Raw genomic sequence first — 18,761 nt, 5'->3', positions numbered from 1 at the left:
TTTTCCCCCACCCTTATGTGGGACGAGCAGTAGGACACAGGCACATCCAACCATTTGGGCAATACCTTAAATTTGGTCGAGTAAGCTTTGATCAGACTAATCCGGTTCACAAATTTATTAAAGAGCCAATTCCCTTAAACCGTCCAAGACATATGGATTTGGACATTATTTTTGTTAAATCCCTGGAACATATCATGAAAGTATAAAAGTTGAACCAGATCATATTCTATCTGTCTTCAAGTTCAGGGAGCTATCATAAATTCATAGATCGCTGTCAAACAATCAGCAATGCATCCTTGCCACCACACCACCGGGTAGTGGTGTCACTGCCAGGCAGTGGCGTGGCGGATTCTTGACGCTATTGAAAGACATAATATTGCACTCCCAATTCCAGCATTTACAGAAACATATCTGAAGTATTATTTGTTGCGACTTCCAGATCTCTTTGCTCCATTTCCACAAGCACATTATAAGATTACTCTGCCTTCTGTTTGTTTTCTCCTCCCCCATTTTCTTTCCCTTTCTACTCAAGTGTTGTGTGCAAGGAAGATGCGGAACACAGACATCAAAAGAACAAAAATAATTGCTAGCTACTCTAATATATTGTATCTTTCCACCTGAATTTGTTGTAGACAAAATTACGAACTATCTTCTCTAATGATGAGCAAATCAGGGTAATAAACTCAACGAACGCTGAGAATGTTATGCATACCACGCACATCCACGAATATACACATCAAATTTCATGGCAAAATTTTATTTCTAGGGTACAATTCAGCACAACAAAATACTTTGCAAAAAATCAAAAATAATATCAACCGTGAGTCCTAGAGAACTCATTTTGTTATGTAGTGACAAAATAAGAAACTGAAAGATGTGCCTAGAACTAAGCCGACTTGCTTTCATTTGGCTTAGGAATTTGCTTGTACTCATAATTGTTTATGTCCACCTTCTCCTGCAAAGCCTATAACAGAACGACGTGCAAGTAAGCTATCAATGTTATCAATAACAGTTCAATAAAGATACAAGCAAGCCATAGTACCTTTAGCTCCTCCTCCAGTGAAATCTTCTTTGGCTTGTATGCATCTACTGGTCCAGTTCTCGATAATGCCTTTCTTGTTTCTATGATTTCCCACTCCTCATCATCCTTCGCCTTAGCAACATCCGTTCTGAACAAAGAAAATACTACATTTTAATATGAGGATTGGAGGAAGGAAAATGATGCTTTAGCTAAGATTGAAAACTTGAGAAGCTGACTGAATGCACAAACTATCTTTCTTCCTTTAAAAACTAAATTATGTGAAAGGCTAACTAAATGCAAACAAAGAGAGAGAAAATAAGACGTCTCTGATCCCGAATCAAAGTATGTATACTAGAGTTTATAACCACGATAATATACAAAAGAGAATACACAGCAGATTAACAATTTATTTGAATAAGAGGAAATTATATATCACAGCTTAACATAATAACATGCCACAATGCTCTCAGATTTCTACAACCTTGGTACAAACCACAAGCAAAGAATTCTGCTATAATATATAAAGTAATCAGGAGCTACAGCACAACACCGTCTAACTCATAAATATAGTTTAGACGGAGAAAAAGTATTCTCGATTGATTTATAGGTTGACACATGAATCCACAAGTTTCTAAATCAAATTTATTGATGGATGCAACATTACATTTTCATCTAAGACAAATAGTAACAAGAAGACAAAGATTCAAAGCGGAGAAGGCACTAACCTCCCCTGCAAGAGATGAGCAAGGCCAAAAGCCCCAAACACAGTAAGTGAAATCATAGGAAGACCATATCTAACAAAGGGGTGTTTTCGACCCCATCGTTTGAATGAGGGAATTGAACCCTGCATCTTAGCAGCAGTAACACTCTTACGAGGCTGAACACTATCAGAATCAATTGTTGCCATTGCCAACACCACAAAGTCACCTACACTGAGATATCAAATCAAAATAAAATTAATATCAAACATGATTCGGGGCAATAATCAAGAAGCCAATTCAGTATAGTTCACAATTACTACCACCTGCTGTTTCAAACCTAAACCCCAAAAGATGCCTTTTTAGATAATTCAAAATTTAGGGTTTGCTAACAATAACAAAATCCAAACAATTAACTGCGTTTCCAACTACTCTATCATCTCTACACTTTCAATTCATTCATCTGCATAAAACATTGTCTTTTTACATTTCCTAATCTCCAGCTTGTACTCCCAACATACTAGATAAATTTCTAAGATCATCATTGAAGGGAGAATAAAAAGACCCACAAATTTATACGAAGGTAAACACAAGTAGCCATTTTTACATTTCTTGCCACCCGAAATACGAATATGTAGCTGAGTTCTTCGAGGAAGGTAGAGATTTCACACAAGTACCTGGTACGGATGTCAGAGTGGAAAGCGCTTTGTAATCTGCGTTTGAATTTATCAAATCTTCGACGGAGCTTAACAGACCGTCTCGAGCAGAGGGAGCCGCAACGAAGAAGAGAGAGACGAAGGGGCGGGTAGTTGGGCTTGATGAGTGGACTGAACCTAGAGCCCAGTACTTAGAGCTAAATGTCTAAAGTACCCATATATGGATTAAGCATGTGATTACATACATTATGGTTTTTGTTTGGATGGTTTAGTCATTTCATGTAACATATGATGAATAAAATACAGGTTACCATGTAAAATAATATTGATAATTATATCCTTATCCACCTTGAGAAGGATAAGGACACAATATGTATGTGAGATTGGTCTCATTAAAATTATAATTATTATAGATTTTATTAATTAGTGCAATAAAAAGGAGTTTACTGTATAATCTTCAAATGTCAGGGAAACGTAATGGTTTCTTATTTACTGTGACAACAAAAATGTTGGTCCGGTCCCACCTCTATTACACAAAAAATAATGTCAAACACGTATTTTAATACAGTCACATCAACAAAACACATCTTCTAATACAACTACATTAACAAAACACAAATTTTTGTTAAATAATTTTGAATTAGAGTAGTTGCATTCCTAAGAAGCACCGATATGAGTGCGGGAATACGAGATATGGTCCTATGGAGATTCGACATTTCTCCTAATGATCTGAGTGCAGCGGAATATGGCCTCTATAAATATAATTTTTCATATATTTATACAAATGTATTTATGTACAAAATTACAACTATTCAATAAACATCCTTTATCAGTTAACAAACATCATCCTCAGTTCATCAATTAGACCAACATCATCATCAATGTATCAATTAGACAAAATCATCATCAGTTCACCATCCAAGTCGTACGAATCCAGCCACACCCACACCCCAAATGCACCCAGTGTGGGTGCCTAAGGGTGTTGCACGTATTAGTTCTTAGAGTTGCACATATCCATCATTGGAAATTCTATGTAAACCATTAGTTGCTACAGTTCCATAACCATGCCAAATTACAACACAAACTTTTTGTTTGACCAGGAAGGCCCCAGCCCAACTGTCACTTATGACCCCTGGGCCAATACCCACAAAATCTAATAAATCACGTTCCACCGGCTCGAATGCCTGACTTGTGGGATATTTCACTTTTAAGCCCGATGATATAACCGTTAGGTTAACACCACATTGTTAACACAAACTTGGTGTACCAGAACTTTTTCACTTCAATTCTTGTTTGCATTGCAGTATTAGATACTGAAATGACATAGAACAAGAGCTGCTAATCTCACTAAGAGAAATAGAAAGCTGAAAGATTAATCAGAGGATGCAAGTGTTCAAGATCTACCGTCTACATAAATTCCATTGAAACTGTATGGTAAGCGAAAAGGTTAGACCTACCTAGCTTTTCAGAACAAAAATATTAAAGCAATAAACATTTTCTTCTTCAGAGTTTCAAATTCAATCCCCTGATTCACCCTTAACATTTCCTCTCCCATCCATGACAGGTGTTGCAGATGCTGGCGATGCTTTGCCATTGCAGGGTTTTGAAGCTTTTGAAACACAAGACTTTGATTTTGATCTGAAAAGCTTTTTTGGGAATAAACTCCAACCTCCCTTAGTTTTATCTAGCTTCTCAATCTCTTGCTTTATGGTCGAGCATTCTTTCTCAAGCTCGGAGACTCGTTCCCTCATGTCATCAACTGCTACAACTTGCTCTTGCGAGGTTCTCGCTTGGGCAGGCATTTCACTTCTAGCGAGTGCAAGATTTCCACTTGTATTTTGGGAGTTGTCAAGGTTGTCAGAGACAAAAAACCAACCGGCAATAGATGTTCGGAGCCGTAGTTGTTCGAAGAATAAAACTTGGACAATAACTCGAAGAGGCAGTCTCTCATTTTGGGCGGCATGGGTGCTGCCTTCCAATGAGAGCTTCTGGCAGTTCATGAGCCTGCATATTTGTTCCCTTTCAGAGTCCGTCAGCCATGGATGTGCCTGAAAGAGTAAAGTGTATTAGCATTTACAGGAGTAATGGAATCAAACAAGGAAATAACCCAGAAGAAGAAACGGACCCCACTTGCTAACATGGCTAACATGGCTAAAGTTCCGTAAAATTTCATCTGGTGATATTGGATATGACTAGAGTTCTTCGTCAATGCATTGTTACAATCCTGTCTACAATAGATGAAGCTATTTCCAAGGCAAGTATAACAACTTTCACACAAAAGTAAAGGAAAATAGTTTCACAGCCACCAAAATGCTAATAACAAGCTAATGAAAGCACTTTTAATGCATGAGCATTGAGCACTTATTAAATTGAGCAAGTTATACATAAAGTCATCACCAAAAGGGTCCAGATGCACTATCATTTTGGGCAAGTAACATTATCACTGGCAGAAATCAAGTATGAACATCCAATTTACCTTGAGATATATATCGATAGCACGATAGATCCCATCGTCTAATGGCCTGGCATAATCAGGGATAAGCGCTGCAAGTGACTGAAATTTCTGCATTTTCAAGTTGACATCAGGTGCCACCTCAGCTAGATATCCATCTATCAGATTAGCCACCATCGTCATTGGGGTCAGAGAATGGGAACTGCCCATCAACGGCACATCTTCCACAATACAATTTGAGCTTGGATCAAGTGTATCACGATCCACCAGCATGAAGTGATCAAGAATCCTCTGAACACAATCAATATCATACAGGGTTTCCACTGAATATCCCATATTTGGTATTAGAAGATCTTCAAGAGCTGCTTGATCCAACTGCGCCCCAATCCGTTTCTCTAAAGTCTCTCGACACGATGGGCTGGCATGTAAAATCATAGATGTTCGCAGAAGCCTAAGCAGGAACTTGGTCTGCGTGACACCCTTCTGGTCTGGCAGTAGCTCTACTATCTCTTCAAGGAGATTTCTTTGATCAGCCTCAGATGGAACAGAAACAGTTGATCCAATTGAAGCACGGTTTCCATTCTTGAAACTTGATTGCCTCCCCAACAAGGGGAGATGTCTGTTTGCATAGTACATGAGGGCCCCAGCAACCTTCTCCGGCTTCAATCCATTGGAACGAACTGCAAGAATCAACCTTTTATACAAAGGTAATCTGAGGAATGACACATCCTCATACCACCAATCCTCACTTACAGGTTGTGCTTTGGCTGATATGCATATTCCATTCCAAAACACAATGCCCTCTCGGCTCTGGACATTGTTACTTGTAGACACAGGCCAACTGAACAGGCTGGGATCTGCACAAGCTTTCATAGCCAAAGAATTTAAGCATCTTGAAACAATATGAAGCTCTTCTGCATGTGGTAGAACCTCTTCACAAGTTTCAAGAGCTTTGATCGAGTCTGTCCAGTTGCCAAAGATTTCATTGAGAAGATTTTCTGTTTGCATAATGAGATTTCCATCTCCATAGTCCTCCGTCATTCGAAGATACTCAGCTGCACATCTAAGGCTGACTGTGTTCACTGCTGTGAGTTCAATTCTTACACCATAACAGAACTTGGCTACAAGCAAAAAAGTCTTGACTCCACCAGGTATATCATTAAGTTGTAGAACCGATTCCTTCTCATCTTCATCAGAAAATTCTCCAATAAGCTTTTCTAGTACTCCACTTCTGGACAACAATGGAAACTGGAACATACCAAGAATATGCAGATCATTATGAGATGAATCACAAACAAAACAGAAAGCAAGCACACATCTGGAGAGTGTTTGCGACAAACACCCTCCAAACTAATTTTTCATTTACAAGCAAGTATTTCCAACTTGAGACACAAAATATAAGTAACATCTCAGTTCAGGGGAGCGCACAAGAAGGAGGGGAAAAAGGGAAGAAAACTAACAAAATTCGGAATTAGGAATTTCAAAAATTGATCAATAGATGATGCACATAAATATTTTTCTATTATATTCTTCAAAGATAATGTGTGTTACAACTAGCCTTTTAAACAACAATAACCTAGGATATCAATTTTCTGAAATAATAAATCAATACCACTGCAATGCTTCGATCTGCAATTAAGGCAAAATATGAGATACTAAAGCAGAAAAGGATTGAAACTTTTCTTGCTATGAAAACCAGCTGAAAACAAAGTGGAGCCGCCACTCTTTGTATCCACGTAAAAGCACCTTTTGGCTCATAAAACAGAAAGGCATGGATAAACAAAATACACCTTGTGGAGATGGAATGAGGTATCTCCAACTTCAACAATGACATCACTGGGAAGTCCTGTAGAGCAAAGCCTGCAAAAAGAATATGTCATAGCCTCATCAAAACCCATAATCGAACACAACAGTAACTGGTAATTTAAGCAAGAGGTACATCCACATGATTATTGTTGAAAAATATGACTCGGGAATCATTCAGAATTTACACTTATTCAGAGCGAGATGACATGTTTGTAAACCAGCATCAGGAAAGAGTATATTCCATTGGCAAGTTTGAGGACCAGAGGATCTCAAACTTATTTATTGCTTATCAAGCATCACGACGAGCAAATTTACTTCCACATTCATCTAGACTTCTGTTTATTTTGTTCTTTGTGATCTACTTATAATCACTATCTTGCGTTCAACTTAATAGCTTATATTACTCAGCAGTCTAGAGCATAAGGCTTTCACTTTGACGTTGAGGAGAGCAAATATATGCAATCTTGCCCCGGAATTGCAGAGGTGGCTTCCATGGTTTAAATGTGTGAAATTAATGTTGCACTGAAGCATCCTCAACACTGAGCCAGGGACTGGATCACTAATGTAAATAGATCATATGTGTTCATATTTTTGTGGAAAGTTAGATGTAAGTGGACATATCATGCTAAACACTTACAAGAGCTCATCTAGGAACCACAACTAGTCCACTTGAATCAGCTTTTTTTCAATAACAGACAATTGTGATATACTAATTCCTTAATGCACTGTCAAAACTTTCTGAATTTATTGTCCTTTTACCAGTTTGCAGAGCTAAAATCTCACCCAAGATAGATTTACGATTTCGGGCAGATTTGATTGCCTCAGACAACTCAACAACCCAAACATATTAAGACAGATATTTAACTAGAAACATCACATATCAATCTTCCTCTGCAAGCTCAATACATATTCTAGTCATCCCTTCTCCCAATTCAAAATCCGCCAAGGACATGTCTTAGTTCCCATATACATCACTACCTTCCTTTCAAAGACCTAAGAAAAAAGGGGAAGCCAGGGAGAGAAATTCAGAAGGAGAGGAAGGTTTCTTAAGGTCTTTAGGCACTTACCCAAAAAAAAGGTATTTAGGCAAATTGATGCACAACCCTCAATTTACATAATAATGCACATATACATACAAGTATACAACACAGGTTGAGTATGATCAGAGAACTTAAATTGCATATACAAGTTATCAGCTGAGATACAGAATTTACAACCAAGAACCATTATGATAAGTTGATCAAGAAAGCCAAGCATAGCTGCATTTCTTAAAAGAAGCACGTATTTTTCTTCCATAACATAAACATAAAAGATTCCCAAAACTTCTGATTTCAGAGATGCAGAACAAACAAACTCATTAAGTAATTTCCAACACCATGACCAACCCACATCCAGAAATGCCCACACAAACACATAGCAATCATAATCATAGTCATTACCCTAAAAAATGTTAAAGATGCACATCGTACACGTATGTGCAAAAGAAGGAACAAAAATGACAAACCAGGTTTGGCCATCAATGTGAAACACTTCAGATTTGGATCCCAGCTTCATGCACGCCATGAATGACTCAAAGTCCACACTTCGTCACCATTGAAAAGAGTTGCCAAATGTAGCCAATATACACACAATTGAAGCGAAAAAAAAACAAAAACACAAAGCAATGCCAATGGTGAAATGGGCAAATTGAAAAATTGGTTTTGTCTGAGTAGGCAATCTTATCAGCTTTTCGGGTACAGAAAGCGATAGTCCGAGTCTAAAGGGATCCAGGAGCAGACTCGGTTCCTGCTGTTACACGCATTAGGCAGTGTTTGCCTCGTGTAACCAAAAGACTAGTATGATATTACTTTCCTTCATTAAAATATATTAAATATTTTGTTAATATTGTATTTAATTCACAATCAATTACATTTAATAAGGCTCTTGTTTTTATATTGGGGCTCTAATTCAGAGCTCTAATTCTCTCTCAAAGTTATAATTATGTTAAATTATGAATTAAAATGTTTGATTGAGTATTTTTGGTGTCCATAATATTAGAATACTAGTTGCATTCCCGCGCTTCGCGTGGTACATATTTTGATTGGAAAATAGAGATGTGTGAAAGTTTTTCGATACTTTGTTAACATGAAGAGCAGTAGAGCTTTAATTGTAGAAAATAGAGATGATTGTGAGATGAAGATAAAATATGTACAATACTTGTTTTTTAATTTGGTAAGAAATTTTTTTTCTAATAGGGTGTAAGAAATTTGATGCATAAGGAATAGGTATGGTAAGAGTTTATCAATTTTTATTTGCGTCGCTAGTATCTACAAAGTGTTATAAGTCACCAAAGACATGTTTATGAGACAATATTGTATGGTTAGTACAACAATCTCTACAAAGTGACATTTAATATCGAAAAGTACAATGTAACATAAGTAGTATTTTTGAATTGATATTTTTGGAATAAAATTCTTAATATTTTTAGAATAAGATTTTTGAATTTATATTTTTGAAATGTTATGTATGACTGATAGATTTATGCCTATAATCACTTTGACCTTCAACAATTCATTGAATTCTACCGTGCTTTCCTGTCACCACTTACATGTTTCAATACCAAATGGGCTGAATTTATTTACACATTAGAACAATATAGCATGAGAAAAGTCTCTCATGTTGTGTATGTTACAATCTAAACAGACTACTAAACCTGACCAAACTCTAAACATGCACAATACATCAACTAAATACTACAAAACACACAAAATACATCAAAAACGCACTAAATGATAAAAACACACAAAAATTTCCACAAAATGATGGTAATTAATGCCAAAAACATACAAAATGTTTTCAAACTAAATACTACAAATGAATTTCATTAATTGAGTAATATCAAAAGACTCTCATAATTAGCAATACATGACCTTTGAGAAACCAAAACAACATCAAACCACTCCTATGAAACATTAAATTCCCATACAATTCAATATAATTTTAAAATTATTTGAATACTATTAACTATATGAGTGTGGTTGTGGGTCTTAAAGTGTATGAATGTGGTTGTGGGTGTTAAAGTTTTGTAATATATTTACGTGTGTGGTTGTGGGTCTTAAAGTTTTCTAATATATTTAAAAATTTTATTTTGTCTATGTAGGCTTTTTTGTAAAGACGTCCACGTAGCACCATGAATTAAGGAGAAGCCTTGTGGATCCTCAGTTATATATATATATATAGATTGATGATTGATGATTGATAGTAAATTTTGGAAAAAAAATTCAAATACTAGTAAATTTTAAACAATAAATCATGATTTAACATGATTTTTGAATGAGAATTAAAACCAAAATTGGAGTTAAAGAATTGGATTCCCTCTCATCCCGTCTGCAATACACTTATTCAATATTCGAGCAGTGGACGTTCGGTCACATTGTATTCTTTGGTCCAAATGTATTGGGCTTTTCAGCCCACGCAATCTCACAACAGGGCCTCAATTCATTGGGCTTTTCGGCCCGCTTACAGAGGGGCTCAAGCCGTTAGGCTTTTCAACCCAGCCCACTAACTGTCTCCTTTGTCCTTTCTTCTCCACAGTCCTTTATAGACTCCCAGTCTCGGTCCTCAACACCCCGTCAACTGTAACTGGGCGAGAAATACAAGTCACAACGGCCATGGAAGCTCTTCTTCGGGCTCGCATAAACCTAGCTCTATTGATCGTCGCTCTTCTCTCTCTCCTTGCTAGATCCTCATCCCAAGATCTCCAAATCGTCGATGCCGAGCGGAGAGTGAGCTTCAGTTTAATTTGTCGCTACTAAGCCATTTTATTTTGTTGCGTCGGTTTTTCTTGTTTGCTTTTTTGTCTGTGATGCAATAATTGATTAGTTAGAGAATTCATGCTAAGCTGCAATTTTTTTTGTTAAGTTAGTTTATGTATTGGAAAGAAATCTGTAATTGCGGTATTTATTTGTGTTATTGGCTGTTATTTCATTTTACTCGTCAGTTATGAATCAGAATTCAAATTGAAAAGCTTTAACTTGGATTGAGAGATGTGTGCCAACGTTTCGTTCAATTGGAGATGGTATAATTGGCCAAGTTCTGTTTGGTTGCTGGAAATTTAGGAAATAGTTTTAAACACTTGAACATTGGGTTGCAGTATTCTGTACGCCTTATCGAAATAAATGCTCCACTTAAATCCCTACTGGGTCATTTGTTTACAGTAGCTTATTAAAGATCTGTAAAGAGATCAGTTTTAGAATTTTGGTATTACTTTACTGTCTTGGTTATAAGTTTTGAGAATGGTGAAACTTGATTCCTAATAGAGGACCATAGGTCCATAGGGATTGCCGCCCTGTACAGTCTATAGCATAACTACTATGGAAGAAAAAGAAAAGGGCATTCCTTTTCTTGTTGGCGATTATATTGTGAATTAGTACATGTTTTACTGGCTAGAATCGGGAGGTTGTGTTCTCAGTAAAATGTGCATTGATGCTTACTTGTGTGGCTTGAAATTGAAGTTTTCTTTCTTCTCGTGAATTTATTTTACTGGGTAGAACTCTGTTGCCATTGTGAATATTTCATTTACTAATCAAACAAGTTAGTACAAGTTATCTCCATTCTAAGTATATTACTTAGTATTTACTTTTCTGATTGAGGACATTTTTGATTGATTTTCTCAATTACTTGGTGAACATTGGTGCAGATCGACTTGACGTCACATATTGTTAAGGTCTTCTTGACTTTAAAGGTAACTCCCCTTTGAATACTTTTACATCATTGGTTTTTGAGGAATCTGTAGAACTTCATTTAACCTTTTTGTTGCTTCAGTCAATCAAAACGAGTTAATACTTTTTTTCATCATTAATCTGTTGTTCAAACCTCCAAGGAACTTTTCTCTGAAATTTGTCATCAGTTTTTGCTTTCTGTGAGAGCTAGGCAATGTTTTGGTTAGCATTGTTTCTCTGAAAGAGAGATTGATGTTTAGCCTCTTTCTTTTTTTGGTGTGGGGAGAGGGGGTGGGGTGGGAGTAAGGAGGCTGTTTTAGGGGAGAGAGTATTGTGGTTTGGTGGTTTCGCTTCTGCATTTTTGAGGAAAAAATGTAGTAATAATAAAAATTCAGTAGATGTTAGTGAAAATGAGGAACAGTTAAACAGGTCTAAACCTTTTCAACCTCAAACTTCATGTTGCTGTCTGTCCAAGTCCCCCATCTCCAGTCTGAATATTTTTCAACAAACTCTACCATGATTCTATTAGGGTGTCTTCCTTAAATTTTTGTTCTTCAATTATGATTTATATTTAATTCAATCATGACCAGTTTTTGAATTTCTGAACCATCGTCTTTTCTGAAATTCAATGTTTCTTTTTGAACTGCATTTCCGTTGTGTTATCGACATTTAACATTTGAATATTTTCAGATCGAAAATATGGGGACATCTGCAGCTGCAGATGTTCTTCTTGCTTTTTCACCTATTGAAGTTGATCATCTAGCTGTTCTCAAAGCAGCGGCAGCTATAGGCAAAAAGAAGAAGAAAACTTATACACCTCTTGATGTAGAACCAGCAGAGCTACCTGATGGTCCAAATGGAACTAAATACTTCACCATAAAGTTATCTAATCCATTAAAATCAGGTGAAAGTATAACGCTGGAAGTGCTGTACGTGTTAACTCATTTGTTAGAACCTTTCCCAGCAGAAATAAGCCAATCAGAATCACAGCTGGTCTATTACCGTGATAGTGCAACAACGTTGTCACCGTATCATATTAAGAAGCAGACTACTTTTATTAAGACACCAAGTACTAAGGTGGATTCATTCACAAAAGTAGATCCTACTAACCGTGCGGGTACTGAGCTGAAGTATGGGCCATATGACGATCATTCTCCATATTCATATTCTCCGATTATTGTTCATTTTGAGAACAACCACCCGTTTGCTGTTGTCGAGGAGCTAGTGCGTGAAGTGGAGTTATCTCACTGGGGCAACCTTCAGATAACTGAGCACTATAAGTTGGCTCATGCTGGCGCTCGACACAAAGGTGTCTTTTCAAGGTAGGATTAGCTGCCTCCTGATATTCATTAACATTATTTGAACAAATTCTCCCCAGTGCTTTACATCTTTATTTAATTTTTGTGATTATTCTATTTTGAAACATGATCCAGGGCTTTATGACACAATGGTATGACAAGATGATCATAACTAGTTTCACTTATTAATCAAGAAATTTGACCGACCTGATATCAGCAATACTCGAAGTTTTATCTTACAAAGCATTTCTGATTTTTGTGCAGTGTACGTCTTACCCTTCCCTGATCCCACTTTTATTATCAGAGCCTTGTGCGTTGAGTTGTTCATGTATATCTGATTTTTGGAATGCCAATAAATGCAAACCAAACTTTTGTTGCAAAATTTCTAAAAAACTTGGGTACTGAGAAATTTTCTAATTTTCAAATTAAACCATGTGAGTCTGACTTCAAAAATATTTTAGACAATGCGTATTCTTTTTATTTTAGCAATGCTTGAAAATTCTGGTATCCAGACAAATGCGTACAACGCATGGCAGTTGAAATCACTTTTTAAATCGTAAGATTTTGAGATTTTAGGTGTCAAAAAATAGGAAAATCGTATTGAAATCGTGAGTGACCTAAAATCGTGCCAATTAGGTTTTTAAATCGTGTAAAATCTATGATTTTACACGATTTTATACGATTTCGAAGCATGGCTACAGAAATGGCTATAGTCATGGCTATGTTAGGCCCTGGAGCGAATACCCCAGTGGCCTAGAACTACCACCAGAATCATCACAGCCTCTCTATGTGACTCACAGCTACTACAAGTATATTATACTCATTAGACAGATGGAGACTTGTCTATAGCTACAGCCTACAAGCACTGATTTTTGAGACTTGTTTTTTAGTTTTTTCTTTCAATTATACATTTTTGGCTGATGATAAAGGCAAGCATGAGTTGACTAAGAGAACATTGAAGAATGTTTCTTTAATTTTGTTCACAATAAGTTTATTATTATTTGAAAGATAGAAATCAAAGAGCTTTCTTCTTCTTCTTCTTCTTTTTTCTTTTCCTTCTTCTTGTCTTTTGAGCAAAGAAATCAGAGAGCTCTTTGTGGGATTGGATCCTTGATGGGGTCAATTAGAGGCTACAGTTGGCGAAAATTGAACTAAAATATTTTGAGGTAAGAAAACTAGCTTTTATTAAAATGAGGAAGCTCATATGCTTCAAGATTTGTAAGACGGTGGTCGAAGCTGCATCCTTCAACAAAAAATTTTGGAAAAGAGTCTTTCAAATATAAATTTGTCAGCCAGTTATTCTAAAAACTTTCAGACTTCAGCAAAGGAACTTCAAACTCTTATTTCAATTATAAATTCTCATGAAATCCTTCTTGATTTGTGGTGTCCATTTGTGGTTTCTGTTTGGTCTTTGTTTCATATGTATACCAATCTTTTAAGACTTCCTTTTGGCAGGGTTGAATATCAATCTAGGCCGTCTTTTAGTGGTGTATCTTCATTCAAACAACTGCTAGCAAGACTACCGCCAAGAGTTCACTCTGTCTACTACCGAGACGAAATTGGGAACATCTCCTCTTCACATTTACGTAGTGATTCTCGAAAGGTAATTACTTTAACACCCCAACCCACCAACGCTAAAGAAAGAGAAAAAATTTTGAGAGAAAACATAAGATAACCTGCTTTCTGTTTTGCTTATTGGAATTTTATGGAGATATATGGTCTTCAAAGGCAAGGTATGTCAGATTGCTTGACTTATTCCACCCTTTTGTATTTTTATGCTTTCTTCAATGTGATTGCATACAAAGTTTCTGGATAATTTTAGCTGTGGTTTTTCATCTTGACGACTTCGACTCGCACTAAAACTCGATGAAGTGATAATGTTGATGTAACTGTCTTGTGCCAAAGTGGTGTCACATTGAATGGCCAACAATTTCTCAAGGAAATAGTATGGTGAGAAAGATACGCTTACGCTTTCTTTGAGAATGCTAAACATCTCCAAATTTATCAGTAGTTAACTTCACGTTGCACCAGGGGATTCGAACCCTAGACCTTTTGGCACTCTTCATAGAGTTCCCTCCCTTACCACTGTGCTACCCTTGTTCAAGTTCCTTAAGTTTTATGATATGGGACACTATCTTCATGTCCATATTTTCCTGACTCAGAGTTAATTTTACAGTCCGAGCTTGAAATTGAACCACGATATCCTTTATTTGGAGGTTGGAAAGCCACTTTTGTCATTGGATATGGCCTACCATTGCAAGACTTCCTTTTTGAGTCATCTGATGGCCAGCGTTACCTTAACTTCAGCTTTGGATGCCCTCTTGCTGAGACAGTGGTAGATAAACTTACCATCAAGGTGAGTTTATAACTACATTTTTTTCCATTCACATTAAAATTTTCCTTATTTAAGTCGTTTTTTCTTATTACTATGCCTTTTTTTCACCCAAATTTCATTTGTAAAACGCTGAAAAATAGAAGTTCTAATGGAAATACTGTTTCCATAGGTTGTGCTGCCAGAAGGCTCAAAAGATCCTTCTGCTGTGGTTCCGTTCTCTGTAGATCAATATCTCGAGGTACTATTATTGCAATACTAGATCTATCCACGCACATCCAGATCTTGTTTGGTGCATGTCTGGTAACTGGAGATCAAATATTCAGAGTGCACTACTTGCTCGCTTCTTGGTTATTTCTTAATGATTCTGTTAGCTAAGACAAGAAAAATGACATGTTAGGATAGCCAAGACTTCAAAAAATTTCATTTTCTTTTCTGAATTATTATCTCCTTCTCTAATCAAGCTGATATGATGCATCAATGCTTTGGCAGCAAAACAAGGTGCTTGTTTTTTGCATGTAATTTGTCTGAAATTCCTATGCTATGTGGACTGAGATAATTTTTTTCTCATTTGGATTTCCTCCAGAAAAAGTATTCCTACCTTGATGTTGTTGGGAGGACTGTGGTAGTTCTGGAAAAGAGAAATGTAGTCCCTGAACACAACTCTCCATTCCAGGTGATTTCTAAATCTGCTGTGCATAGTTTGTTTAGATCGGTCCTTGTGGTGAAATGTCAGCCCAATGGAATGTGATTCAAGGGTGTGACTATTTTGATATTTAATTTCTCAAATCTAGTGTGACTGTATTTTGATATTTAATTTCTCAAAACTGTTCATTCAGCAGTGGGCTTTTATGAGATTGGTGTGTTTTTTTTTTTTCTGCTTGAATAATGTAGAATTTTGTGAAGCTGTTACACCTCATACTATTGAAGCCTAGCTACTAATTTTGATTGAGTCTCTTTATTTTAGTAGGTAAGTAGCACATGTTTCAGTCAAAGTGTTTCATCTCTATACACAGGGCATGTGGTTTCTTATTGAATTATGATTTGTTTATGTCTTTTTAATAATTCGTAAATTGCCATCTTTCTTGATGACAGTATTTTTTTCCATAGAGATTCCCCTAACTTGCATTATTAAGGAAATTCAAATTTTGAAAATATGAATTTATGGGGCTGATTGATCAAATCTTAGGTTTGGCGGGACCATGTCCATGTATTTTTTTTTTCCTGATTTGATTGGTAGGAGTAGTATACTTTACTTGCATCTACAAGGTTATTGTGTATTTATTATTTAATGATGAACACTGACCCTGTTTCTGTTGACCCCTTTTTTCTTTTCTTTCAGGTTTACTATACTTTCAATCCGATTTTCATGCTTGCCGAGCCACTGATGCTTGCGCTTGCATTTTTCTTGTTTTTCATAAGTTCTATAGCATACCTACACGTTGATTTTTCCATCCGCAAACAATAAGCATAATGTACTTCCCGAAGAGTTGCGACTTTTAAATTGGCAGAGATATGCCCACAAAGAGTGTTATTTTTGCGGTATCTCCAACTCTGTAGCTTGGGTATGGAGACTGAGGTATGGAGTCTTGTTTACATTATTACATGAGCATTACGTAACTTTGTTGGAGACTATTTGGGATACAATTTTATTTTTTTTGGGAACTTTGGAGCTAGTTTTTACAAAAATAGTTATGCAGTTGAAACATTTTTTGCTTATGCCTTGAATGTGCCTTTTGAAGATTGTGAGCTTTATGGCTTCTATCTGTTGAGGCATTGATATTTTCGTCCTTTGTATTTGGAATATAACAACTCATACTCTTGTAGCAATGAAACATGTTTAATTATCTTTCGCAGAATCACTTGAGTGATTAATTATCCTTCAAAGTGTCAACACCTGCTTCTCATGTTTGCCATTGGAAGCATCTGTCTTTTTTCGGGTCGCGTAGTTGGGAGATGTCAATTTGAGTATTGTAGAAGCTTTTTCCCAGTGTCTTGGTACCAAAGCAGAGTTTTTGGGGACTAATGGGAAGAATATCCGGAGAAATTTAGGGTTCATTGACATGTCTTGTGTCATCCATTTTCTGAGGTGTTTAAGCTTTGTTTCAATTCAGGTTTACAAACTCTATCAAGTTTATATTATAATTAACTTGTGTCTTGTACGACTTTCATAAGCCTCACATCACAACTCCTCAAGAGTCCAGACAAATGAATGCATCCACTTACTTCTGTTTTCCCATTAGGCAAGGTATATCACATGTCCTTTCTTGCTACTCATGAGTCATCTATCCGTTTCTTTTTTTTACTTACAAACTCCACTGCAATTAGTCATTTTTATAATGGTTTCTTTCATCTAATTGTAGACACTAATCTAATCTTTTAACTGACCTTTGATGTTACTTCTTGTTTTCTTGGCTTCAACAACACTAACCAACTAAAGGAATCTGAGCATCTACGTATAGAGAGAGAGGATAAAACGTATACGAAATAAAATAAAACTTATATTATAAATCCCAATTTGGGTTGCTTATGGTAGGTAAATCAAGCGTCTACCTGTATAAGGCTGGGATTAGGTTAGAAAGGCTACCAGAAAATATATATATATTATTATATGCTTCCAGAAATTGTAAATTATATTATATTAGGTAAATCAGGCGAGTCCTTTTTTCTGTTATATTAAAATAATATATTTTTTTTCCATGTGTGTTTTCATACATGGGTTCTATTGGGAAAGGGTCTCTAATTCTCCCCTAATCATGAATTAAAATGTTTTATTAAGTATTTTGATATTTATAATGTCAGAATAGAATTGATTTTGAAAATTTTGGTAAGTAAAAAAAAAAATTAACCCTAAATTCTAAATCGTAAACCCAAAACTTTAAACTCTGAACATTAATTTATAACTCCTAAACTTTAATATTGTATTTTTTTCAAAAAAAAATTCATTATTTAACATAATATTTTTAGGAGAGAATTTGAGTTAAGAATTGAAACCCCCGTCCTGGTTCTATTTCCGTGAAACAACAGAGCCCAATTCAGGCCCACAAGCAAGGTAAGAGGATCCAGTTTATTCGCTGGAAAAGGACAACTCATGATTGGGTGTTGAAGTATAATTATATTTATTAAAAAAAAAAGAAGAGAAAACGCCTGGATTTTAGGGCAAATCATTGGAAAGATTTGAGGATTCACTGAGATTTCAGCAGCATTATCCAGTTGGATCCCTCTTTCAACCCCTCAGGCCTCAACCCAACAAGAAAATCCTTGTTAATGTCGGTCCTGCAATCACGCTCGTGTTTCTTAATCATATATTAATATAATCATAAGCATTAATCATATGATTCTTTCCCTAATTACTTCCAACTTGCCACCCATCCCTTCTTTTATAGTAAGAAATATACCTAGTATGATTTTACCTTTATGCCCTCCCACGAGCTCTCAAATAGACATTTGAAGGTGCAAAATTCATCTACAATTGTAAGTCATTATACACTCTCCATTTTAAAATTGTTCTTTTATTATATATTACAACATTCCCTATAATCGACAACTTTAAAATTGTAAGGTATAACCAATGAGAGGTGGCTCGGTTGACAATTATCTGAGTTAAACATATGGATGCCCAAAATTCGATTTCAATGATAAATAATATGATATAGAGAGTTCCAAATGAAGTGATTTGTCGGTCAAATGTACCCCGTGAGAGGGTATATTGTTTTTTTTTTTTTTTGATATCGGAATCATTGGACTTCCCCTCTTAAATTCCAACAATTGGATCTAAATATTTAAAACACAAATATT

The 18,761-nt window shown here is 36.0% G+C and overlaps 3 protein-coding genes across 3 annotated transcripts; 1 reads left to right on the top strand and 2 right to left on the bottom strand.

The window, feature by feature from the left end:
• Nucleotides 1-720: 720 nt before the first annotated feature.
• On the bottom strand, nucleotides 721-3,091 carry LOC120005921. Its single transcript, XM_038855806.1, has 5 exons — nucleotides 3,044-3,091; nucleotides 2,397-2,580; nucleotides 1,747-1,948; nucleotides 1,043-1,169; nucleotides 721-964 (listed from the first exon to the last, which is right to left on the bottom strand). Exons 1-5 carry the CDS (start codon nucleotides 3,089-3,091, stop codon nucleotides 887-889), a joined length of 639 nt encoding a protein of 212 aa, XP_038711734.1. The 3' UTR covers nucleotides 721-886.
• A 613-nt stretch (nucleotides 3,092-3,704) lies between these two features.
• Nucleotides 3,705-8,435, bottom strand: LOC120005260 (BTB/POZ domain-containing protein At5g03250-like). The gene is made up of 4 exons (XM_038854801.1): nucleotides 8,138-8,435; nucleotides 6,618-6,687; nucleotides 4,852-6,075; nucleotides 3,705-4,423 (listed from the first exon to the last, which is right to left on the bottom strand). The coding sequence occupies exons 1-4, from the start codon at nucleotides 8,194-8,196 to the stop codon at nucleotides 3,893-3,895; spliced, it is 1,884 nt and encodes a 627-aa protein (XP_038710729.1). The 5' UTR covers nucleotides 8,197-8,435; the 3' UTR covers nucleotides 3,705-3,892.
• A 1,803-nt stretch (nucleotides 8,436-10,238) lies between these two features.
• LOC120006167 (dolichyl-diphosphooligosaccharide--protein glycosyltransferase subunit 1B) lies at nucleotides 10,239-16,815 on the top strand. The gene is made up of 8 exons (XM_038856100.1): nucleotides 10,239-10,397; nucleotides 11,312-11,356; nucleotides 12,024-12,655; nucleotides 14,087-14,234; nucleotides 14,808-14,987; nucleotides 15,136-15,204; nucleotides 15,550-15,639; nucleotides 16,306-16,815. The coding sequence occupies exons 1-8, from the start codon at nucleotides 10,284-10,286 to the stop codon at nucleotides 16,429-16,431; spliced, it is 1,404 nt and encodes a 467-aa protein (XP_038712028.1). The 5' UTR covers nucleotides 10,239-10,283; the 3' UTR covers nucleotides 16,432-16,815.
• The last annotated feature ends 1,946 nt before the right edge of the window (nucleotides 16,816-18,761 follow it).

The sequence above is a fragment of the Tripterygium wilfordii genome, chromosome 9, assembly GCF_013401445.1.
Source record: "Tripterygium wilfordii isolate XIE 37 chromosome 9, ASM1340144v1, whole genome shotgun sequence".
NCBI classification, from domain to species: Eukaryota; Viridiplantae; Streptophyta; class Magnoliopsida; order Celastrales; family Celastraceae; genus Tripterygium; species Tripterygium wilfordii.
Note: the sequence above shows the minus strand (reverse complement) of the source record. Positions and strands in the feature narration are given on the sequence as shown.

Bases quoted from the DNA above. Each gene is read 5' to 3' on its own strand.
- LOC120006167 (XM_038856100.1), top strand. From the start codon at position 10,284: ATGGAAGCTCTTCTTCGGGCTCGCATAAACCTAGCTCTATTGATCGTC. The intron at 10,398-11,311 runs GTGAGCTTCAGT...ACATTGGTGCAG, and splicing joins TCGTCGATGCCGAGCGGAGA to ATCGACTTGACGTCACATAT. The intron at 14,235-14,807 runs GTAATTACTTTA...TTAATTTTACAG, and splicing joins TACGTAGTGATTCTCGAAAG to TCCGAGCTTGAAATTGAACC.
- LOC120005921 (XM_038855806.1), bottom strand. From the start codon at position 3,091: ATGTCGAATCTCCATAGGACCATATCTCGTATTCCCGCACTCATATCG. The intron at 1,170-1,746 runs GTTAGTGCCTTC...TTCTTTGTTCAG, and splicing joins GCTCATCTCTTGCAGGGGAG to AACGGATGTTGCTAAGGCGA. The intron at 965-1,042 runs GTACTATGGCTT...GTTCTGTTATAG, and splicing joins CACTGGAGGAGGAGCTAAAG to GCTTTGCAGGAGAAGGTGGA.
- LOC120005260 (XM_038854801.1), bottom strand. From the start codon at position 8,196: ATGGCGTGCATGAAGCTGGGATCCAAATCTGAAGTGTTTCACATTGAT. The intron at 6,688-8,137 runs GTTTGTCATTTT...TTCTTTTTGCAG, and splicing joins CACATTGATGGCCAAACCTG to GCTTTGCTCTACAGGACTTC. The intron at 4,424-4,851 runs GTAAATTGGATG...TTACTCTTTCAG, and splicing joins CTATCGATATATATCTCAAG to GCACATCCATGGCTGACGGA.